Genomic DNA, 17,832 nt, shown 5'->3' on the forward strand with positions numbered 1-17,832 from the left:
CCTGGACGAGAACATGAGCTCGGTGGACATCGTCTACACCTCCTGCCACGATGCGGTGAGGGCTCGGGGACCCAGGCCCGCCTCGCCCCCGCGGGCCCCCCAGCAGCAACTGACCGCCCCGCTTTATCCTCGCTCCGGGGAAGAAGTAGGCCTCCTCCCTCACCCTCCTTTCTGGCCCAAGAGCCTGTGGTGGAGGTGGCCGCCCCCAGCCTGGCAGTGCCCGGGTGCCCGGGGTCAGAACCGGGAAGGGGACGGTGTGAGCGCCCCGGGTCCTCACCTCCCGCAGCCGGAGCCCCCGCCTCGCGCCGCCTCAGACCTCCTCCCGGGCCCACGGCGCCCCCACCTCCCTTCCCCCGCCCCGCTCCCCGTCTCCCCGTCTCTTTCTCGAGTCGGTCTCCACGCGGCACCGAGGGGGCTCGGGGGAGGAAGAGCCGGGGCCCCGCCGCCAGGCTGCTGGAAGGCAGTGCGGGCGCCCGTGGGAGCCCAGGACGGGAGAGGAGATGGCAGAGTGTGAAATTGTGTGGGACACGGCAGAAGGCCCGGGGGAGTTGGAGACAGGGAGATGGGAGTGGGCCGGTCAGCCACGGCGGGGCTCGGGCCTTGAGGAACAGACCAGATGCGACGGGGGGCAGAGAGCAGGGCATTCTGGGGAAGGGCACAGCCCACACAGGCGCAGGGAGGAGGGGCACGATGCAAGCAAGAGAGGGAGAGGGGCATTCTGGGGAGGGGCACAGCCCAAGCAGACACAGGGAGAGGAGGATGGCTGTGGGGCAGGGCCAGGCCCAGTGTGAGGGGCTGACTTAGAGCACCCGCTGGGGAAGCCGGCCAGCCTCGGGGGGCCAGCCTCTGGAACCTGCCCCCAATACTGGCCTCTGAAACGAGAGGGGCCCAGCACCCGCTCCTCCCTGACTCGGTGGCTCTGCCCTCTCCCCAGGTCTATGAAACCCCCTTCTATGTGGCTGTGGACCATGACAAGAAGAAGGTGGTCATCAGCATCCGGGGCACCCTGTCCCCTAAGGTAGGTGGCCCCTTGCCGCCCCTTCCCCTTAGGCGTCTGGCCGGCAAGCGGCCGAGCCCTAGAGAGCCCTGGTCTGCGCCAGGCACGTGCTCGGGCTGGGAGAATGAGGACAAATGAGGAGGCGGGACCGTGGTGGGCAGCGGTGTGATGGTAGCCGTTCTAAAGAGAGTGAGCTCGGCGCGGCGGGCAGTTTGGGGGAAGACCCCGAGTTCTCTTTCCCGCCAGCCCCCCTTCCCCGGCCTCCCCTTGTGGCTCTAACCGTCTGGGTTCTCCTCCAAGGACGCGCTGACAGATCTGACGGGGGACGCCGAGCGGCTCCCGGTGGAGGGTCACCACGGCACGTGGCTGGGACACAAGGTAGGCCCCGGGCCCTTTTCCCAGTGTCCTTTGCCTGCCCCTTGCCATTCTGCTGGCCCCGGGGGGCCGTAATCCTTCTCTGAGGCCCAAGAAGAATGGGGTGTCAGAGAAGAGGCGCCCTGACCCACCCTCCCCCTTCCCAGGGGATGGTCCTCTCTGCCGAGTACATCAAGAAGAAGCTGGAGCAGGAGATGGTCCTCTCGCAAGCCTTTGGCCGTGATCTGGTGAGTTGCCCCTGGGGCCTCTCGGGGCTTGGGGAGCAGCCACGTCCTGCACCCCAAAGAGTGGCTCAGCGGGGGAGCGGCCAGGGCGTTTGACCTCCGCTCTCTCCCCCAGGGTAGAGGAACCAAGCACTACGGCCTGATCGTGGTGGGCCACTCTTTGGGGGCCGGCACTGCCGCCATCCTCTCCTTCCTCCTGCGCCCTCAGTACCCAAGTCTCAAGTGCTTTGCCTACTCCCCCCCGGGGGGCCTGCTGAGGTAGGCGGGTGCCGCGGCCAGGAACAAAGCGGCCTCTGGGCTCTTGGACCCTCTGGGGGGCTGTGACGCAACCTTGGGGGTCCGGACCTGGCAAAGGGAGGAGGGCTGATGCTCAGAAAACCCAGGGGGGCTGGGCCCCAGGGCTGAAGGGACCCCCACCCCGCCTGGACCGCTGCCCCCAAGGAGTTAGGCAGGAAAGGGTGCAGCCAAGAGAACGGGGCTCCCGGCTGACCTCACCCCCACATGCGGGGGGAGCCCTTAGCCGCTCCCTGCCTCAGCCTTCTCATCTGCCAAGGGCAGAAAGTGCATGCCCCTCCCCCCACGGGGCTGGTGTGGGCTCGGAAAAGAGACCTGGGCCCAGGGGCACAGCATAGGGTTAGGGGGTCATGGGGGGCAGGGCATGGGAGCCGGGGGAGCAGAAGAAAAGGAGCCGTGGCCCCTGCCCTCAAGGAGCTAGCAGGTGTGTGAGAGTGTGTGTGTGTGAGTATGTGTGTGAGTGTTGTGTGCATCACACACGTCGGACCCTCCGTGCCCCCTGGGGCTTTTCTTGGCAGAGATCCTGGAGGGCGTGGCCAGTTCTTTCTCCAGCTCATTTGACAGATGAGGAAACTGAGGCAGCTAGGGGGAGGGGCTTGCCCGGGGTCACACGGCTGGTCAGTGTCAGGATTTAGTGCTCTGTGGAGCCGCCCTTCCCTGCACCTGGATGAAGCTCTGGGCTATAGACTCTGCCTATGGCATTGGGCAAAGGGATGTTCCATACCAGAAGTGCCCTCCCTGCAAATCAAAGGTCCAAGAGGAAACCTGCCTCCTCCGAGAGGGGCCCGAGGCGGGCTCTGGGCCCTGTCTGAGGGGGAGGAGTCTGGGCCGGTTGGGAGCACCCGAGAGGAACCTGGAAAGGGGTGGGAATGCCAGGGACCCTGGGTTCCAGGCCATTGACTCCTTTCCCTGGGTTCCTTCTCAGCGAGGACGCCATGGAGTACTCCAAGGAGTTTGTGACGGCCGTGGTCCTGGGCAAAGACCTGGTCCCCAGGCAAGTCCGGCCTCCCTGAGCCCCCCGGCCCCCGCCGCTGTCCCCACTAGCTCCCGGCCCCTGGTGTCTCTCCCCTTCCCCCTGCCCTCTTCTCAACGCCTCGCGCCCCGGGAGAGCGGACAAGGTGAACGTCTTGTCCCCGCCCTCTCTTCCCCGGGCACCAGTACAGGCCCCGTCCCCGCCATGCCGGCTCCTTCCCCTGCCCAGCCTGGCCTAGGGTCGGCTCCCTTTGGGCTTTGGGCTCGCTGCCACCGCCACCGCCCCCAGAACCACACTCAGCCTCCGTTCTCTCCCCACAGAATCGGCCTCTCGCAGCTCGAAGGGTTCCGAAGGCAGCTCCTGGATGTCCTGCAGCGGAGCACCAAGCCCAAAGTGAGCACGCGCCCCTTGGTGCCCCGATTGGCACAGCATCGTGCCAGGGCCGGGGTCTGCAGGGAGGCAAAGTGGAAGGCGGGACTCAGAACTGCCCTTCCCATGTCACTAAGACTCGCCAGCAGCCTTCCTCACAGGCACTTGATGAGGGAAATAGAGCTGGTAACCCCCTTCTACGGGGACAGAGAGTGAGTCTCAGGGAGAGGCTGGAGTCTGATCCTCCCTTTTGGCGTCCTGGGAGGAGCAGCCGAGGGAGCCTAAGGGAGAGAGGGTGGCGAGCGAGGCCCCCAGGAGGCCCCGTACTGGAGGCTAGAGGCCAGAGGTTCCTTCCTACTCTGAGATCCTGAAGCTCGGGCTCAGACTCCAAGCATTCTGGGAGTAAAGAACCTGGATTCAGATTCTGCCTTGGCCTTCTGGAGCTACGCAACCCCTCCAAGCCTCAGTCTTTCCATCCGCACAGTGGGACGCTCTCTGCACAATTTAGGCCACGGGCTCATTATAGGGAATGTGCTTTGGAATCCTTCAGGCAGGACGGAAACGGGAACTGAGGCTGTTGTGACTCGTGAGACCAGGAGCCGGCCATTGCAACCTCCGCTTTCCTCCCGGGACTCGGAGCTTTTACTAAGTCCTCCCATGGGAGAGGCCTTGGTGGTCTGGCTCCAGAACTGAGCCTGTCCCTGCCTTAGGGGGTTGGAGCCCCCAGAGAGGGTCAGGACATCTCCAGAGAAGGTCAACCTCAGAGAGGGTCAGGACACCCCCAAAAAGGATCAGGATGCCCCCTCTCTAGTCTGGAAGCTCCCACCCCTGCTTCTTCTGTCTCCCCAAAGCCATGCCTGGCATACAGGAAGTGCTTCATAAAGGCACAGGAAGGGATTGAATGGGCGGACCAGGCAGCCCCTGGGAGCCCTGGCCAGATGCGTTCGGAGGCCGTGGTGTTCTCCCTCCCTCCAAGGGGTTCCCACCTTCCCTTAAGCCCCTGCCCGGTTCTCTCTTGATTTCTCTTGCCGGCCACCCTCCCCCAGCTCTTCCTCGGGATCTCGGCGCCCGTGCCCACTCTCCTGTTTTTCTCTGCCCTCTTCCCAAACCAGTGGCGTATCATTATCGGGGCGACCAAGTGCATCCCCAAGTCGGAGCTCCCCGAGGAGGCTGAAGTGACTGCCATGGCCAGCAACCGCCTCTGGACCCACCCCAGCGACCTGACCATCGCCCTGTCGGCCAGCACGCCCCTGTACCCCCCAGGCCGCATCATCCACGTGGTGCACAACCACCCAGCCGAGCACTGCTGGTAGGTATCCTCGGGCAACACAGGGCCGAGGGGGGAGCCCGGCCGGGCCTCCCTGCGCCGTGGGGGTGCTGAGGGCCAGCCGGCCAAAGAGATGAGAGCCAGAGCAAGGGGAGGGGAGGGAGAAGCGGAGTCAGAGGGCCGCTCTGATCCCCGCCTCTTCCTTTCCCTGTCAATGTCTGTCTGTCTGACCCAGCTGCTGTGAGCAGGAAGAGCCCACGTATTTTGCTATTTGGGGGGACAACAAGGCCTTCAATGAAGTGATCATCTCTCCAGCCATGCTCCATGAGCACCTGCCTTACGTGGTCATGGAGGGGCTGAACAAGGTAAGGGGAGCCCAGCCCTCCGGCGGAGCCGTGGCCAGTCTGGCCAGGGCGTCTGCCCGGGGCCCCTCACACCCTGGGCTGGGCAGTTCCCTTTCCTGCTCTCCTTTCCCACCCTGTTGCCCCTTCTTTCTGACTCCCGCTTTCTCCCAATAGAACAAGTGAAGCAAAGTAAATGGAGGAGCGGCCTTTCTTCTGTCCCTGCCTCTCCTCCCCCCTTCACCTCCCTCCTCCCCTTTTCCCCTTCCCCCTCCTCCTCCTCCTCCCCCTCTTCACTTCCCCTCCTCCTTTCCACCTCCCCTTTCTCCCCCTATTCTCCTTTTCTCCCTCCCTTCTCTTCCTTTTCCCCCTCCACCTTCCCTCTCCTTTTCTCACCTTCTTCCTGCTCCCCTTCCCCTTTTCCTTTTCCTCCTCCTCCCCACCACCCTCCTTCACTTGCCACTCCTCCCTCTCCCCGCATCCCCCTGCACCTCCTCTGTGGCCCCACTAATCCCCCTCCTGTCCTGCACACTTTGCTCTGCACAATAGGGCCCTTGGGCCTATTTCTCATTTCTGGCAGCTCAGTGACTGACCTGTCCTTCACCCTAACTCTCCCCCTTTTAATGTGGGCCAAGATGCCCTGGGACCCGCCCCACCCCAGGTCCGTGGGAGCGCCTGCGGGCACCTTCTCCGCCCCATCTCTTTGCCAGCCCACAAAAGGTCCCCGGAAATACACTGGCGTCTGTGGGACATTCCCAGCAGTCCCCGGCCTCGTGGGGCTGGGTGGCCGCAGTGGTACGGCAAAATCTGTATGGCTAGCGACTCTCCTGGCCTAGAACGTGGAGATCACAGCTCCCACCCCAGCCCTTCCCCCAGCTTCCATTGCCCTCAGTCTCTCTGAGGGAGCTGAGAGGGAACCTCGCAGCCCCTTTAATTTCCCAACCACCGATTTGGCGCCTTCCTTTACCTGGGCATTGATAGTTGGCATTTCTTCTTTTGAAAGGTGACTTTGACCAATGATCTCTTAGGGAGCTGCTCTTGTTCTTAATTGTGCTAATTCCCTCTGTGTCCCGCAAATGCCGGCAAAGTTCTGGGCTCTTTGGCCCAAGGGATCCCCAGCCCCTACATGAATGTGCTCCTTTCCGAGGCGGAAAGGCCCCAGGAGACGCGGCTCATTCTATAGAGGTGGAACCTGAGGCCTGGACAACCCAGAGGAAAATGGAGGAAGATCCCCAAGGACCCAGCCCCCTCTCCTTCCCCAGAGCCCCCACTCACTGGCCCTCTCCGGGCCAAACTTTCAGTTGGTTTCATGCGCCCCCTCTGCCCAGCCTTTGAACCAGGGCAGCCAAGAACCACCCGCATAGAGGGACTGGTCCTTCTCTTTCCTTCTCCTGCCCCCAGGCCTTCTTTGGGCAGGAGAGTATGGGTCAAAGGAGAGAAGTGGAAAGCTCAGCCCCAGACAGTTGGGAATCCTTGATTGACCTACTTGGAGTGAATGGGCAGGGTTGCCTCAGGGAGTCCTCAGCATCTTCTGCAGGGTAAGGGATCCCGGGCTCCTCCCTAGGGGCCTTCCCCCAGAACGATGAGAGAGCGGCCAGGATTTGGCCCCCAGCACTTCCTAGTGGAACCTCAGACAAATCCCCGAACCCCTGGGCTTCACCAGTGTTTTTGTCTGTAAAATAATACAGTGCATAGAGGGCTGGGTCTAGATTTAGGCCCTGAGTTCATTTCTCTGAGCTCAAATCTGGCCTCAGACACTTCCTAGCTGGGTGACTTCACCCCACTTACCTCAGTTTCCTCATCTGTGAAATGGATTGGAGGAGGAAATGGTAAACCACGCCAGTATTTCTGCCAAGAAAACCCCAAATAGAGTCATGGAGAGCTGGACCCGGCTGGAACAATAGCATCGACTCCAGGGGCAGTTGGGAGCCTCAAAGGAAATGATGCCCATGAAGCACTTTGTAAGCCTTCTGGCACTGCAGAAGTGTGTGCTGGGATCCCGCCATCACGTCATTATTGCTCCATCGTTGTCATTCATCATCATCATGATCATTTTTGTTATCAGCATCACGATCCCTGTCAGTAATTGTTGTCGTTGTGGTCATTTTTGTCATAATTATCGTTATTGTGTCATCTTAGTTATCATTATCATCTTCATCTTCATCATCATCATAACCAGGATCGTGATCATTATAATCATTTCCATCATCAAATCATTATTGTTATATCTTCATCATCCTCGTCAACATCATCAGTATTATGATCATTGCTGTGATCGTCATTTTCATCATGATCACCATTATTAACATGCATGTTATTAATAGCATCTAGGGGATTAAATCCCACCATCATCATTATTAACATTGTTACCACTACTCTCATGTTCTTAACAGCCTTGTTACCATTACCATCATCGTTACTTACACTGTTACCATTACTGTATCATTATTGAGAGTGTTATAGTTTTCATCATCATTAACATTGTTATCATTATTAATATTATTATTACCATTACCATCACTATTATTAACATTGTTATTAGTATTAACAGTTATTATTAATATTACTGTTACCATTATTATCATCATCATTAACATTGTTACCATTTTCATCATCATTATTAAGTTACCATTATTAATATTATGGTTATCGTTATCATCATCATTATTAGCATTGTTACCATTACTATTGTCATTAAGAGTGTTGCCATTATCATCATCATTATTAACATTGTTATCATTATTAATATTATTATTACTATTACCATCACTATTATTAACATCATTACCATTGTTATAAGTATTAACACAGTTATTATTAATATTACTGTTACCATTATTACCTCCACCGCACTCTGTCTGCACGCACTTGCATTGGCTCTCCCCCAGTGCCTAAAATTCACTCCATCATCATCGTTAACATTGTTACCATTATCATCTTCATAACATTGCTACCATTTCATCATTATTAACAGTTATCATCATTAATATTGTTATCATTATCCTCATCATTAACATTGTTATCATTATCATAATCATTTTAATATTATTGTTACCATTATCATCATCATTAACATTGTTATCATTTCATCATCATTATTAAGTTATCATTATTAATATTGTTATCATTATCATCATCATTAACATTGTTATCATTTCATCATCATTATTAACAGTTATCATCATTAACATTGTTATCATTATCATCATCATTAACATTGTTATCATTTCATCATCATTATTAACAGTTATCATTATTAATATTGTTATCATTTCATCATCATCATTAACATTGTTATCATTATCATCATCATTAACATTGTTATCATTTCATCATCATTATTAACAGTTATCATTATTAATATTGTTATCATTTCATCATCATTATTAATATTGTTATCATTATCATCATCATTAACATTGTTATCATTATCATAATCATTTTAATATTATTGTTACCATTATCATCATCACATTGTTACCATTTCATCATAGCCATCATCATTATTAACATTGTCATTATTAATGATTGTTATTATCTTCATTAGTGTTATCGTTATTATCATGATTGTCCCTTTCATCCGTTATCCTCATCGTTGTTCCTGTTACCATCACCCACTGTCACCCACTTCCATCCCCTTCCCATTCCCTTGCCGACCCCGTCCGTTTCTCAGAAGCACACATGCTGACATATCAAGCCTCTGGGCCCCTTCCCTTGGGAGTACCTGGAGGTACTTTGCACTGACAGCTGTTGCCCTTACTTCAGACGCCAACAAACTGCTGCCCCCGTCACTCCTTCCCGACTCCCCTCGTACTGTCCAGGACACCATCGTTCTCCCAGTCTTGCAGCCTGAATCCCTCACTCTCCTTCACCCCAGTTATCCGGTCCCTTTACATTCATTTGTTCTGTCTGTTCAGAACCTTTCGAATCCATTTCTCCCTTTTTCTCCCCTCATTCTCCATTACAGTTCAGGCCCTCAGCCTTCTAATTGGTCTCCCAGCCTCAAATCTCATTCTTCTCTTCTCCCTCCTCTCCATAGCTACAGTGATCTTTTTTCAACTCAGATGTGAGCGTTCCATTTTCTTACTCAGTAGAATCTATGAGCTTCTTGTTGCCTCTGTTTGCCTGGGAAAGGCCTCCTTCCCCTTTTGGCTCTGGCCCACCTCACGCCTCCTCACACTGGACGGTCCAGGCCTCCTCCACCACTTGCATTGGCTCTCCCCCGGTGCCTAAAATTCACTCCATCTGCTACTCTATGCCTCTATGAGTGATTTAACTTTGGAGTGTCCCAGGAAATGCTTCAAGGCTCTTAAGTTTCATGGGCAGAGGAAGTTTTCTCATTTGGGAACTCCCTGTGGTGATAAAGTCAGGAGTCAGGTAAGAAAAAGAGAGGGGGCCGGATTGAGGAAGGAAGGGAAAGGAAAAGAAAAGAATAATTTGGGTATGTCCGTGTGGTCATCCCCGAGTAGGAAGTAACCTCCTCGAGGCAGGACTGTTGCCTTTTGGTTTTTATCTCCCCACCATCCAGCAGAGTGCCTGGTACATGGTAGGTAGGTGCCTAATAAATAATTAATCATAAAGTCAGAAAATCTCGTCTTTAAGCTGCTTATGTTTTGCTAGGGGGTGTCAGATGTTCTCTGATAAATAAATACAAAGCATGGACCATTTCAAGGCATACAGTACTAGCAGCTAGAGGGAGTAGGAAGGATGTTCTTTAGGAGGCAGGAGGGAAAGAGGAAGTGCCTTTCAGGTAGGAGGGATGGCTTGTTCAAAGGCACAGAGATGGGAATTGTCAACAAGACCGGCACTAAAATGGAAAGCTACCAAAGGCTTGGTAACCTCCCCTTCCCCCAACAACCCCTCTCCTGTCCCCACATGAGCTCCATAGCCGACTCAGCTTTGCTCACCGGCCTCCAGAGCGGTCTTCCTGGTGGTGACCTCATGGGCCCTAGCTTCCCCAGTCACCACCTGAATTTCTCTTTAAATATTTGTTTTAGTGCTCGTTTACTTCCCTTGACGTGAAAACTGATAGTTATGGCTCTGGCTAGAAGGAATTTTAGCGATCATCTAACCAAATGCCCTCATTCTATAGGCGAGGAAACTCAGGGAGGGGAAGTAGAGACCATCCCAGGCAGTGATGGCACTGCAGCGTGAGCAGGGGTCTCTGGACCCCATTTAGAACGGCTTTGAGAAATTGTGGCACCTTTTTTCTTGGAAGATCATGATGAAAAATACCACATCATTAGATTTTGGTTTTTTGGTATAAAGATACTGCCACTGAGGCAGAACAAAGCTCCGCTAGATCTTGGGTCATCTCAGAGGGTTGCCTTTGACTGAAAAACGTAAGATAATAAGACCTGGGGATCTTAACCTTTTGTAAGTCCTGGATCTCTGGGACAGCCTGGGGATGCTCATAGGCCCCTTTGCCAAATAGCGTCTGAGGCACAAAACAAGGTTGGATTACAAAGGAAACCAAGTATACTAAAATATGGTTCTCAAAATATTTTTTAAAAATGTCCACAGACCCCAGATTACAAATCTACTCGGTACACTCTGCTAGGTTGGCCACAGAACCTTAGATTGTCTAGTCTCGGGATTGTTCGTCTGGAGAACTTCTGACATGGCCTGTAAGAAGCACTCAATCAATCTTATTTTAATGTTTTGATAACTTGACTCGTTTAATTGGTTTCCTTTGTAATCCTGTACTGTGCACTTAAAAACGTTCTTGAGAGACTGTCAGTGGGGCCTAGTCTGACCTCATGCAGCAGAGGAAGAAACTGAGGCACAAGGAAGTGACTCGGGTCAGAAGCAGAGCCTGGATTCGCACCTCCGTTCTCTGACTCCAGAGCCATCCTGCTTTCCTTACTTGCTCTTCTCTGTCCTTGAGCCTGGATCCGAAGCCTCGGCCACCCGGCAGGACCTGGCCCGTGCCCAAATAGGAGTCTTGGAGTAGGAGGGCTTGGCTAGAAGGACGGCTGAGGCTTAGTTGGTATTATTTGTTGTGATATATTAGTTGTAATTATATAGACTATGTATAATGTTATATGTATTGGTATTGTTGATAGCATATATTAGTTATAAATATTATATATAATAGTATTGTACGGATTAGTTGCTATTAGCTAACACTAATGACCGACTGAGATTAGACTTGACGGTCTACAAGCGCCTCAGTTCATCTGACCCCATCCAGCAGGCCGACAAGTACACCTGGTGTCATTGCCCCTGGTTTGAGGTCAGGAGACTCTTGCCCAGAAAGGGAGAGCGTCTTGTGGGCCATCAGCCACTGAGTAAAAGTCTGGGGCAGGTTTGGGGCCCGGCTTCTCTCCTGCCTCCAAGGCTTGTTTGCTGTTCGGCCCTTTCAATACCTCGGAATGCTGGGGTGGCCGTTTCCTTTTCCAGCTCATGTTCAGATGAGAAAATCAAGGCAAACAGGGGTAAGGGACTTACTGGGAGTAAGCCTCTGAGGCCGGCTTTGAACTTAGGCAGATCTGAGCTCAGATTTGAACTCGGGGCCGGGCTGTGTCCTCTCCGCCCAAGCTCCAGGCCCTGGGCCTGGCTTGGATTTGAGCTTGCCGGCAGCTGTGAGCCGGGGCTCCCTTTATTTCAGGGGCCCCTCCAGAGCCCCCCTTGAGCACCAGCCCTGGCCTTTCTCCCCCAGGTGCTGGAGAATTACAATAAAGGCAAGACCGCCCTGCTCTCTGCAGCCAAGGTCATGGTGAGTCCCACCGAGGTGGACCTGACCCCAGAGCTCATCTTCCAGCAGCAGCCCCTGCCCAGTGGCCCCCCGGGAACCACCATCCACTCTCTGGAGCCTCCGCCAGCCGCCCAGAGGAGCAGCAGCATCAAGTAAGTCCCGCTCGGCCTCCCTGTGAGGGGTGGGCAGGGGGTAGCAAATGGGGAGGGGGGTGAGGGAAAGTTGCCTCCCTGTAGTTTTCCATCCCGAGATTAAGGCAGTAAAGGGACAGCTCCTCCTCAGGCATTTCCCCCCCTGACCGGCACACTTCCCTCCCTGTGGCGCCCACCCGGGCCCTGCCCGGCGCCCTCCTTCCTCCCGGACCCCTCCCCTCTCTTCTCTAGCCTCCCCCTCCCTCCTGAGGGGCAGAGCCCACTGCCACCCAGGAGCCTCCTACCAACCGGCCCTCCCTGCCCCCACCCCCGCTCCACCCCCAACTTGGCAGGAGCCAGTCCCAGTCCGAGATCAGCCTGGAGGGTTTCTATGAGACCAAGGCCTTGTCCCCCGCAAGGAAGGACCCGGTGGAGCTGCTGCTGCTCACCACCCAGGAGCGCCTGTCGGTGGAGCTGCAGGACCGGCGGGCCCCCCTCGCCACCATGGAGAGCCTGTCGGACAATGAGTCCATCTACAGCTTCGACTCTCGCCGCTCCTCCGGTTTCCGCAGCATCCGGGGCTCCCCGAGCCTTCACGCGGTCATGGAGAGGGACGAGGGCCACTGCTTCTACATCGACCCGGCCATCCCGGAGGAGAACCCTTCCCTCAGCTCCAGGACAGAACTGCTGGCCGCCGACAGCCTGTCCAAACACTCTCAGGACACGCAGCCGCTGGAGGCCGTGCTGGGCGGCGGCAGCGCCGGGGAGAGCCCGCGGCGCCGCTCCAGCGGGGAGGAGGGTGGCTCTTCCCCTGCGCCGGCCAGGGGGGAGCTGACCCTGCACAACGGGCGGCTGGGGGAGTCACCGAGCCCCCAGGTCCTGGAGTTCGCCGAGTTCATCGACAGCCTCTTCAACCTGGACAGCAAGAGCAGCTCGTTTCAGGACCTCTACTGCATGATGCTCTCCGAGAGCCCCAGCGGCGACTATGGCGCGCTGCCCAAGTCGGTGAGCGAGCAGGAGATCCTGCTGCGGGCCCAGTACGAGCCGAACCTGGTGCCCAAGCCCCCCCGGCTCTTCGCCGGCTCCACTGACCCGTCCTCGGGCATCTCGGTGTCCCCCTCCTTCCCCCTCAGCTCCTCGGGAGAGCTCATGGACTTGACCCCCACGGGCCTGAGCAGTCAGGAGTGCCTGGCCGCAGACAAGATCCGGACTTCTCCCGCCGGGCACCCGGCCAGCCCCTCCAAGCAGGAGGACCTCGTGATCTCGGCCCTCTAGTTCTGGGGGTGGGGGGAGCTCGGACCCACCACGCCAAGCATGCAGCAGACCCGGGCCTGGGGTCGCCTGACCGCCGGCGATGGCCGGCGGCGTCACAGAGGGCCGGCCGGAGTCCCCGGGCGCCCGCGCGGCTGGGGAGGGAGAGCCGAGCTGCCGGCGCAGGAGAGTGGAATCACAGGGTCCGTTTCCCTACCTCAGCCCCAGTCAGTGACGGCTCCTGGGATCCCCCGTGAGCCGGGGTGGGGGGCGAGCTGCCCGGGCGTCACCAAAGCCACGACATGTCTGTGAAGGGCCAGGAAAGGGCCGGGCGGCGCTTGGCCTCCCATCCCGCCCCTGCCCCTCCAGAGCTCCTAGGAATGGTCATTTGCTCTTCCCGTGGGCCCTGCTCTGGCCCCTGCCAGGCTCAGGCCCTGCCAGCCCATCTTGGTGCCCAGAGCCTGGGCGTAGGAAGGGGGGTGTCGTAGCAGTTGATTCCTCTGACTGTTCCATCTTCTCCCTGGCCCCCATCGACTGGCTCTCCCCCCACCGTGTCCCTGGGTCGCCAGCCTAGGGGCTCGGGTGGCCGTCACAAACCATGTGTTTACAGAAGCCAACGGGCTCAGCCGGGACGTTTCTGCTCCGAGGCAGCTGGGGGCTCCCTGAGCGGGGGGCACCCGTCCTGGCTCCTCTCCCCACCCCATACTCCTCTGAGGAAGGAGCCTTGTGGGCCCAGCTCCCTCCTCAGGCCCCGGGACCCCCTGTTTAGTTGCACTTGCCCTGTGCCCCGTCCTGCTTTGAGGGGATGTCCCATTGAGGGGACCCTACGAGTTTGACCTGAGGCTTTGAGATGGACTTTCTGAAGGGGATGGGTCCCACAGGCTCTGGGGGGACACTGGGGGGGTCCCAGGACCGGTATTTCTCCGCACTGACCTCTCCCTTGTAGGCCCACTGGCTCCGGCCTCGGGGCTGCCCATCGGTCCTTGCTGCAGAGGGCCGCCCCCTTCCCCACCCCTTTCTCCAACCTCTGCACCCCCCAGCTGAGCCCCAGCTGCATGGTGAGCTGTACCGCTTCAGAGAGGAGGGAAAGCGGGCATGTCTGCTGCTTGCTGGGTTGTCCGTAGGCCTCCCTCCCTGCCTCCCTGCCAACTGCATGCATTCCCAGAGCTCAGGATGCTTTTGGAGAGAGGGTCTTTGCCTGCTTCCCCCCCCCCCAGTGTCCAGACACCTTGGATGCCAGTATTTGAAACGAAACCCTTTGCTACCTCCTCCCCGCCCCGTGGCCGGGCCACCTGCTCCCAGAACGCAGCTCTCTTCTTGGTCCCTTTGAGAGGAACGCCAGAGGGCACCTCCCAGCAGGAGGCTGCATCCGTCCCCATGCTGGCCCTCGCCCCTGTTAGCAGCAAGGGAAAGCGCGCTGAGCCTAGGGAGGTCGCCCCAGTGGCCCCTGCTGCTCGCTGCCCTGGGAGGAAGGGGGCATGAAGGCCTGCTTGGGCTGCCTTAGAAAGGGATGTCTGGGGACCCTCCCCAACAGGAGGGTTCTGTGGCCTCCCACATGCTGCCATACCCACAGAGGTGCCCATCAGAGACTGAGCCTCCTCCCGCCACCAGCCAGCCCCACTCCAGGGGCAAGGCCAGGGGTAAGCCCGTGTCTGTTTCCTTGCCGAATGGGGGTACGCCCGGGGAGAGAGTGAGGGTGAGACTTTCACCCCGCCGGCCCTCGCCAGCCGGTATGGCCCGGCGGCTCGTGCATGTGTGTGTATGCCGGCCTCTCCTCTCGGGGTCCAAGGAAACGGCGGCGGCGCTGCCCCGCTCCCTCTGCTCGCCTTTCTCCCCATCTCCCGGGGGTGACAGCCGTGGCGTGTGGCTGCCAGCCTGCCCAGGCTGGGGTAGAGCATCTCTGTCTCTCTTCCCGACTCTGCCTCAGTTCCCTTCTGTGAAGCTTCTCTTTGGGAATGGCTTGGATGCCCGGCCTCTTCCCAAAGAGGGGGTCAAGAAGCCAGCGAGTGAAGGCCGCCCTTGGAGGGGCCCTTCCTCCCTTTGCTCCCTCCCTCAGTCCCTGTTTTTCCTGGGCTTCCATCCTGAGCACTTTGAAAGGAAGGGACCGTCCCATGATGCACCTGAGCAGTAGACCGCCGTGGGCCGTGGCAGAAGACCCTCCTGGGGGTGGTGCCCGGCATGGCAGCTGCTGCCTCCCACAGAAGAGGAATGAGGCTCTATCACCTGCTCATCCTTGCCCTCCTCCCCCGGGGCCCCCTACTCTCACCTGCCTCGGGGGCCTTGCTCAAGGCTCTAGAGGGGCAGAGGTGCAGGCTGCTCCCCTGCATGGAAGGGAGCTGCCAGGGCTTCGAAGGTTCCACTCCCACCATAAGCTTGCATCTGGGGGGGACGGGATTTAGTGTCTGTTCTGAGGTATCCCTCTCCAAGGGATTGCCTCCCCCACCCCCTTGCCTCGGCCCGCCAAACTGTTGCCCCAGAGGCAGAGCTAGCTGGGTGCTCCAGAACCCCCGGCCTCCCCCACACGCCTCCCCAAAGGCCGTAGCCACACCGTGTTACAGGGCCAGGTTGGCTGGTCCCGGGTCCCAAGGCTCCTCTACACTGGGGAGGGGCAGGTTCTCTCCCGAAGGGTCCCAAGAGCTCTGAGACACCTGGGCTCTGCCTCCATCAGAGAAGAACCTCTAGATGTAAGGGGTCACTCCATTTTTCCCTGGACCAGCAGGGAGCCAGGAGCAGCCACCTCCCACCTCCTCCCTCACCTCTAGCACAGTTCCTCCTCCACTTTGCCCCCCCATCCCTGCCCTCAGTGGCCCTGTGCTGCTTCATTCTCCAGGGGCCGCCCGAACCCCCATATGCAATCACTAAGGAAGCAACCAGGCCCCCCCTTCTCCCCGCCCGCCTGTGGCCCCCACAGTCACGCACTCCACGTGCCATTCCCATTTTTTTTTGTATCTAATGTATGAAAGATCCAAACTAATATTGCTGTAAAAAAGGAGAGACAAATTAATATAGCTTATTCTATAAATCTATCTGTATATAGAGGTTTCTGTATATTGTATAGAGCTGTGTATAAACTGGTTGTAGAAGCAGGTTTGGTGTGAGTGACTTTTCCCAGCAGGCCCTGGGGACAGGAGGGGACACTTTTTATTCAGCGTCAGGCACTGTTCCGGGGTCCAGTATCAAAGACCAAAATGAAGCCATTTCCACCTCAGAGACCTTACATTCTGTGCTCATTTCAGCAGACGGGCCTTTTCCAAAAGGGGGGCGGGGGAGGAGTTTGGGGGCACGCAACAGACATTTATCAAGCTTTTGTTCAGATTGCTGACTGGCACAGTGGGTGGCGCCAGACTTGGAGGCAGGAGGTCCTGAGCTCATCCTGCTTCAGACACTAACTCTGAAACTCAAGTTTCCTTGTGTATAAAAAGACAGCAACATGGCACAGTTTGCCTCAGTTTCCTCGTCTGCAAAGTGAGCTAGAGAACAAAATGGCAAATCATTCCTGCGTCTTTGCCAAGAAAAACCCAAATGGAATCGTGAAGAATTAGACACGACCGAACAACAGCATCTGCTTTCCAGAGTTCAAATGACAGATTTGTAAAGTACTTTGCAAATCTTAAATGCTTTATAAATACTGGTTATTATTTTGTGCCAGCCCCTGTGTTAGTAACCAATACAGGGGGCAGCTAGGTGGAGCAGTGGATAGAGCACCAGCCCTGAACTCAGGAGGACCCGAGTTCAAATTTGGTCTCAGACACTTAACACTTCCTAGCTGTGTGACCCTGGGCAAGTCACTTAACCCCAGCCTCAGAAAAAGTAACCAATACAGAGAAAGTGGAAAACAGCTTCCTGGAGAGAAGACAGGAGTCAGGAGAGAGCATTCCCTGTGGGCACCCATCATCCCCTCCATGCAGACAGTCTACCTTAGGAGGATAAGCACAGGCTTTGGAGTCAGAAGTGGGTTCAAGTATTAGTTCAGCTCCATATTCCAGTGTAGCAGTGTAGTACAAAGGAAAGCCTCTGACTCTGAAGCAGCAGAAGGTCTGGGATCAAATTCTGCCAAAGTTTACACCTGTGTGACTGAACTTCCTTGGGCCTTAGATTGCTTAAATGTCAAATGAGGGGACTGGGCTCCTTAGTGAGCTCTGGATCTGATTGTAGGACCTTGGACAGCAATCAGTCAGCATTTATTAAAGTGCTGTGTGCCAGGATTCAGGAAGAGCTGAATTCAAATCCAGTCTCAGATACTTGTGTGTGACCCTAAGTAAGTCACTTAACCTCTGCCTCAGTTTCCTCTAATATAAATGGGGATTATAATATCATCTACCTCCCAGGGTTGTGAGGATCAAATGAAATATAAAAGAGCTTAGCATAATACCTTGCTCATAGTAGGTACAATTTAAGTGTTTATTCCTCCTCCCTTCCCCTGTACTGGGAGTTGGGGATCCAAATATAGTTGTGTTTTCATAGCTAACTAAATGTCATATACAGATACAGAGAGAAAGAACCAACTTGGTGACTTTTGGATTGAGTCTTGAAGGGAGTGAGGAATTCCAAGAAGCAAAGGCGAGATAGGATGGCATAACAGGCATTGGGGATAGTCTATGTAAAGGTGCTGAGGTGGGAGATGAATTCTGTGTATGGAGACTATCAACTTAGGTTCAACCATAATGTTTGTGCTATAAATTAGGCTGGAAAGATAAGCTTGAGCCAGATCCCAAGGGCTTTAGATTCCAGAGAAGTCTGCATTTTCTCGTAAAGCCTAAGGAAAACAACTGAAACTTTTTTTTTTTTCACACAAGGAAATGGCATAGTTGTGCTTGTGCTTGTGGTAGTAAGTGAAGAATGAGAGTCTGGAGGCAGGGAAGCCAGTTGGACTATTGGAATAGCCTGGCTATGACTTGGACTGAGCTGGTTGT

General features: G+C 55.7%; 1 protein-coding gene across 5 annotated transcripts in view; it reads left to right on the forward strand.

Moving 5' to 3' along the window:
• Nucleotides 1–16,166, forward strand: part of DAGLA (diacylglycerol lipase alpha) — a 62,111-nt gene extending 45,945 nt beyond the window's left edge. For 3 of the 5 annotated variants that reach the window (XM_074276673.1, XM_074276674.1, XM_074276675.1), the window contains exons 10-20: nt 1–55; nt 935–1,018; nt 1,298–1,375; nt 1,519–1,599; nt 1,712–1,854; nt 2,816–2,884; nt 3,184–3,256; nt 4,345–4,541; nt 4,735–4,864; nt 11,502–11,689; nt 12,022–16,166. The exon at nt 1–55 is cut by the window's left edge and continues 99 nt beyond it. In XM_074276673.1, the coding sequence (XP_074132774.1) occupies nt 1–55; nt 935–1,018; nt 1,298–1,375; nt 1,519–1,599; nt 1,712–1,854; nt 2,816–2,884; nt 3,184–3,256; nt 4,345–4,541; nt 4,735–4,864; nt 11,502–11,689; nt 12,022–12,943 (2,020 nt within the window). In that variant the 3' untranslated portion in view covers nt 12,944–16,166. The remainder of the gene's footprint in view (nt 56–934; nt 1,019–1,297; nt 1,376–1,518; nt 1,600–1,711; nt 1,855–2,815; nt 2,885–3,183; nt 3,257–4,344; nt 4,542–4,734; nt 4,865–11,501; nt 11,690–12,021) is intronic. The other 2 variants (XM_074276676.1, XM_074276677.1) reach the window with 2 other exon arrangements.
• The last annotated feature ends 1,666 nt before the right edge of the window (nt 16,167–17,832 follow it).

This window comes from Sminthopsis crassicaudata, chromosome 6 (assembly GCF_048593235.1).
Source record: "Sminthopsis crassicaudata isolate SCR6 chromosome 6, ASM4859323v1, whole genome shotgun sequence".
Taxonomy (NCBI): domain Eukaryota; kingdom Metazoa; phylum Chordata; class Mammalia; order Dasyuromorphia; family Dasyuridae; genus Sminthopsis; species Sminthopsis crassicaudata.